General features: G+C 36.5%; 1 protein-coding gene across 1 annotated transcript in view; it reads right to left on the bottom strand.

Moving 5' to 3' along the window:
* Window positions 1-2,469: 2,469 nt before the first annotated feature.
* LOC126416812 (dolichol-phosphate mannosyltransferase subunit 1) overlaps window positions 2,470-6,000 on the bottom strand; it is a 49,517-nt gene continuing 45,986 nt past the window's right edge. Inside the window, exons 4-5 of the mRNA XM_050084694.1 lie at window positions 4,779-4,893; window positions 2,470-2,599 (exon numbers count right to left, since the gene is read on the bottom strand). Coding sequence (XP_049940651.1) covers window positions 2,495-2,599; window positions 4,779-4,893 — 220 coding nt within the window. The 3' untranslated portion in view covers window positions 2,470-2,494. The remainder of the gene's footprint in view (window positions 2,600-4,778; window positions 4,894-6,000) is intronic.

Below are 6,000 nucleotides of genomic sequence, written 5' to 3'. Positions count from 1 at the left end.
TCTTGCTTCTAGTAGTGTAACAGAAGCAACAAAATACTTCGATGATCAGGGACTCAAGGTGAATGTCACCAAATCTCAACTACTGACATTTAAAACAGGCAGTTCTCATCACAACAATATGAGTAGTGTGTGTAATATCTCTGCAACAGAAAATGGTAACTGTAAATTCCTGGGTGTATATGTTGATGAAAATTTACGGTGGACATACCACATTAATTTCGTATTTCAGTAGTGCCATATATCTCCTCAGCCAGCTCGCAAAGATAGTTCCTAGCCAAGCACTGAAATTAGTATATTATGGAACACTTTACCCCTTTCTCAATTATGGAATTGAACTATGGGGCTGTGCAGCTGATGTACATTTAAAAAGAATACTACTACTACAGAAAAGAGCAATAAGACTTATACATGGGATGGGACATAGAGATTCATGTCGTGAAGTGTTTGTGCAGTGCGAATATCTGACAATATATTCTCTGTACATCTTCAAAATAGCTGTATTTTTTATAAGTCAACCAACAGAAGCTATCAAGGGCAGTGTAGTACACGATCACAACACTAGAACAAAGTAACTATTTCCGTAACAGAACAACGTTAAAAATGACTGATAGAAGTCCATATATCAGTGGTTTGATTTGGTATAACAAGCTACCAAACTCTCTACGAACGTACATGGGAAATGTTTTTAAAACTAAATTAAAATATTTTCTAATAGAAAAATGTTTATATTCTTTCAATGAATTTTAAGATAGTGATTGTAACATGTGGCATTAGCATGTGAGCTGTAATGTGATAAATGTAAAAAAATAGACATAAGAAGGAACAGCTACAGAATATAGTGTATTTTATAAGTATAAATATAACCATAGTATTAAATCTGACGTTTGCAAAAGCCATCATTATGATGGCTCCACACAAAGAAAATGTAAATAAATAAAGCTGTCCCCTGTTTTTTTTGCTGGTACCAAAACAAAATATCAGGAAATGGAGCAGAATCTGAATGTAATTTGAAGGAGAACCTCAAATCCACATAAAACACAGTTGTCACATACAATAAGAGCTCTGCCTTCTCTGTTCTGCAGAAATTTTGGAATGTGTAATCTAACACAATATGAGTACCTCACAATCCCACTTAACGCGATTGCAGTGAAACAGGTTACGTGACCATATTTCCCTGCGTCTACTTCATCAGCCTCTCAGTACGCACACCACTCATCATCTCCCATAACAAAATTAAGTACCTTTCATCTCATCTCATCTCATAAGTGTCATAGCTGTACCCATCCACAAAACAAAAATTTTCTCAAATGCCTCAACAACTGATTCTCTTCACTTCTGGAACAAGCTACCCTGAAATCTACATCCTACTCACTACATTATTGCATTTAAGAAAAAGCTCAATCACTTTATCAATTTTCCACAAACCATTGCCATGTGCATGGTGGAGTGTGCTTCCCATTTACCATATATTAAGCTTTCTTTCTGTTCCATGATATATGGAGCACGGGCAGAATACTATTTAAACGTATCTGTGCATACTGCAATCTTGTCTTTAGATCTGAACAAGAATGATATGTAGCGTCTCCAGTATATTCCTAGTCTCCTCTCTTAATGAAGGCCCTCAAAACTTTGTAAGCAGTGTTTCATGGAATAGTTGATATCTATCTTTGAGCTCTGCCACATCTGATTTTTCAGCATTTCCATGACACTCCCCCACAAGTCAAACAAGTTTGTGACCATTCATTCTGCTGTTCTTTGTAGACCTTCAAATATGGACCCTACACACTTGAACAATATTCAATGATGGGTTACATTAGTGTTTTGTAAGCAGTTACCTTTGTAGGACTGACAACACTTTGCTAGTCTTGTACCTTTTGGTCTTTGTCATAATGTTTCTCTCATTAATTAACATGTGCAGCATTTAGATCTGTCTAAAGGCCAAATACATGTTGTTGCATCCAAAGGGATGAAGAATTTAATGCAACTATATAGCCAAAGCACAGGGACACTGGTGACAAAAATTAAATCATGTTATTTGACATGAGCAGAAATAATTTTTGATTACGATTGTCAAATTTTCTAGTTTATAATATCATAAAGTCATAAAATTTGTGATGACTGAAATGTTTCATTGTATAAAGGAGGTTGATGATGATGACCAGCCAAGAAATGGCAAAACAATAGATCAGTTTCCTCAGAACTCACTTGTAAAAAGTTTCCATTTTGTTATATCTCCTTATTTCAATTTCAATTTACTTCCACATTGCTGCAATCTCTTCTGCCCTTCATAGTTGTGTCTCATTATCAGTACAGCTGTATTAGTTAACAAATTTCAACACCACATTTGTAATCTTTTATCCTCTCTCTCTCTAACAAAAATAGAGAAATTGGTATTTTTCCTTCTAGCCATCATCTAATTTCATGATACAGTTAGGACATTATATTTTCTGCAAATAAACTGAACAGCGCTTATTTTATTTAAAGCAACATTTTATTATGTAGTAGCAAATAAGTACAAGAGAGATTTCGCAAACTGAAATATTTCAGAACCACCAAGTTTTGATTCTCCATACACTCTGTCAACAAAGGAGATAGGCACCTGTAAGTAAAGAAAAGAAATGGAATTATTATGAGAAATACCAGTCCTTAAATATTTCATCTCTACTTCACAATTTCACTACCTTAGATTTTTTGTTCTAAGTAAGACATATGTATGAGGGTTGTTCCAAAAGTTATGCCGCCTATTTTTTGTGGTGACTTTGGATGTATGTGCTAATGCTTGAACCTTCCTCTTTCATTTACTAATGGTTCCTTTGTTCCGCAGTAGTTGGTGCCAGCACAGGAGCGTTCCTAAATGGAGTCCTATATGGACGCACGTATAAAACAGTGATGTGTGATTGAATTTCTTACTGCGCCAAGTGAAATCCACCGACACTTGCTAAAGGCATATTGGGACGATAAAATAGATGAGAGCAATGTGAGGCGATGGGTATGGTATTTTTAAGGTGGTGAAAAGGGAGTGTACGGCAAGCCACAGTCTGGTTGACCGTGCACAGCTGTCATCCCTCACAATGAAGAGCATCTAAATCAACTCATCCATGCTGATTGGCCGATGATGACCATAAAATTGTGTGCAAGGCTGAATGTCAGCTGTAATGCCTTGGAAACAATGGTGGAACATCTTAGTTATCGCAAAGTCTGTGCAAAGTGGGTCCTGCGGATGCTTACAGAACAACAAAAAACTCAACGAGTGGAAATTTGTCGATACCTGCTGGACCAATATGAAGCTGAAGGTGACAATTTTCTGAATAGTATTAACACCAGAGACGAGACATGTTGTCAAGTCGGAATCCAAAAGACAGTACATGGAATGGTGACATGCGAATTCTTCGTTAAAGAAGGAATACAAGGTACAGCCGCCTGCAGGCTAAGTAATGTGCACAGTCTTCTGGGATAGCCAGGGTTTGGTTCTTTTGGATGTCCTGGAACCTGGAGAAACTGTCACTTCAGCACGTTACAAGACGACACCGACTAAGCTGAAAGCCCAAATTTCTAGGGTAAGGCCAGAGAAGAAGACCAACTTTCACCTGCAACATAACGCCAGGCCTCTCACCAGTTTTGTGACCAAACAGCTTGTTGCAAAATTAAGCTGGACTGTCTTACCACATCCACCATACACTCCCGATTCAATGCCTTCAGACTTCCATCACTTTGGGACTCTGAAAGATGGGCTATGTGGGGAATATTTTTCAAGATTAGGATGCCGTTATTAAAAATGTAAGGAAGTGGTTAGCCTCAGCTGGTTCCGATTTTTACATGTGAGGTATGCAGGCTCAGGTTCATTGTTGGCAAAAGTGTGTAACAAATTGTGGTGACTCTGGAAAAATAGCTGAAATATTGCTCTATTTAGCTGTGCTGTTGTGATTTATGTATCTCCTGTAGTTTACATGAATAAAAATAGGAGGCATTACTTTCAGAATGAGCCTTGTAGTTTCAAAGTCTTACCATTAATCCACACATAAGGGATTAAAAATGGATCAACTGAATCAGCAATGGAAACTTTTTCCTACTTAGATACAAAAAATTTCTATGAATGCAGACTTATGTAGACACAGATACTGCTGGCCCAATAAATTCATTTCAAGACAAGATGCAATAAACTCAATGCATGATTTGGAAAAATTAAAATAACTGTTTTCCAAACTGTTAATACTGCATTTACATAAAAAGTGATGATGCTATTAAGTTTGAGAACTCTACAATTACTTTGTGAGATTGCATTTTTGGGGTTGCCCAAGTTGGCGGCAAGCAGCCACCCACACTTCACAAGGTGCTGCAAGTACCAACAAAACAGGCAACAAAACAAGCATGTAACACTCAAGGAAAAACAATGATTGAATGGTGGCTGGTCCCTGTCCCTCTGCTTACTGAAATGTCAATCACAAAGTACTTTTAATTGCAGTATATAGGTGTTAATTTTAACATGTGTTCTCCAAGTTAGCATCTTCACCACTTGCATGGTGTTAGACGAACACAACAAAATTAATATTGCTGCTTGGGCATGGAGTTTTAGTGAAGTTGTCACGGTATTTGATGCCACGATTTCATCTTGATAATATTATGTAAAACACAATGTTTTCCTTTATGTACCATCCAATAACAATACAACAAAGAACATTTTTAATTCTTTAACTATTTACACGGCCCACCACCTTTCCAGTTAGTGCATTTCTAACACTATATTCAGCAGTCATCATATGTTTTAAAGGTAGACTTACTTCTCCGATACTATATCCGAGTTGTCTAGCCCTTATTATCATTTCCATTTGGAAAACATAACCTTTGGACACACATGATTCCACCAGTTTCTCCAAAACATTCTTCTTGTATAGTCTGCAAATGGGAAAAAAGACTTAATAGAGTTCTCTGAAAGATGCAACTAAAAAGACAGTATACTTAAAATTTCTTTCTGAACAAAAAATATTGCACAATTTAAGAGTATTTATAAATACAGCAATTGTATTTGAAATACATTTCAGAAAGTGATTATGTTAATAATGCACATTTTGAAGGACATTATTATAACACATACATTTTGAAACAAAATAATTTTTTTTTTTTGGGGGGGGGGGGGGGGGGGTGCTCTCTAGCAACACAGAAGGACAATTTGACGTGTTAAGTTTTGGCTGTGGTTCTTTTGGATGTCCTGGAACCTACAGAAACTGTCAATTCAGCACGCTACAAGATGACACTGACTAAGCTGAAAGCCCAAATTTCCAGGGTGTTCCAGCTGAGAATACTATCTGTTTATTTGTAAAGACAGAATTATGTTGCTGCAACAAAATGCTGTTTATTGTAATCAACAATGATGTGCATTAGAATCAAGATGGTGATCAAAACAAAGCTTAGTTCAACTTTACTAGCAATTGTCGATCCTGGTGATATCTGTCACCTTGTAATGTCTTCTTTACAGTCAGACAGATCATTTTTGATGTTATTTGAAAAAACTGAGAGAATATAAACTATTCATTATAACCCAATAAATCTCTTTCAGATTCTATACAGAATTTGCAGCTGAATTAGCCCCTCTTGTAATCATAAAATACCATAACTCCCTCCAACAAAAAGCTATGTGATGACTTATCTCAAACATAATTACCTCCTCCATGTTAACCAGCATTAGCTTAAAAAAAAAAAACCATGTGAAACCCAACATGCTTTCTCAAATATCCTGAAACCCATGGATCAAAGGAGTAACATAGATGCAGTACGTATTGACTCAGCACTACACCTACACTACTATTTAAAGTACATTCACATGAGGTATCATACGGAATTTGTGATTGGATTGAAGATTTTCTGGTAAGGAAAGGATGCAGCTTGTTATCTTGGATAGAGTGTCATTGACAGATGTAGATGTAACTTTAAGTGTGTCCCACGGAAATATGTTGGGGCCATTACTCTCCATACTGTATATTAATGACCTTACAGATAATATAA

The sequence above is a fragment of the Schistocerca serialis genome, chromosome 8 (assembly GCF_023864345.2).
Source record: "Schistocerca serialis cubense isolate TAMUIC-IGC-003099 chromosome 8, iqSchSeri2.2, whole genome shotgun sequence".
Lineage (NCBI taxonomy): Eukaryota > Metazoa > Arthropoda > Insecta > Orthoptera > Acrididae > Schistocerca > Schistocerca serialis.
This window is presented reverse-complemented; position numbering and strand designations above follow the sequence as displayed.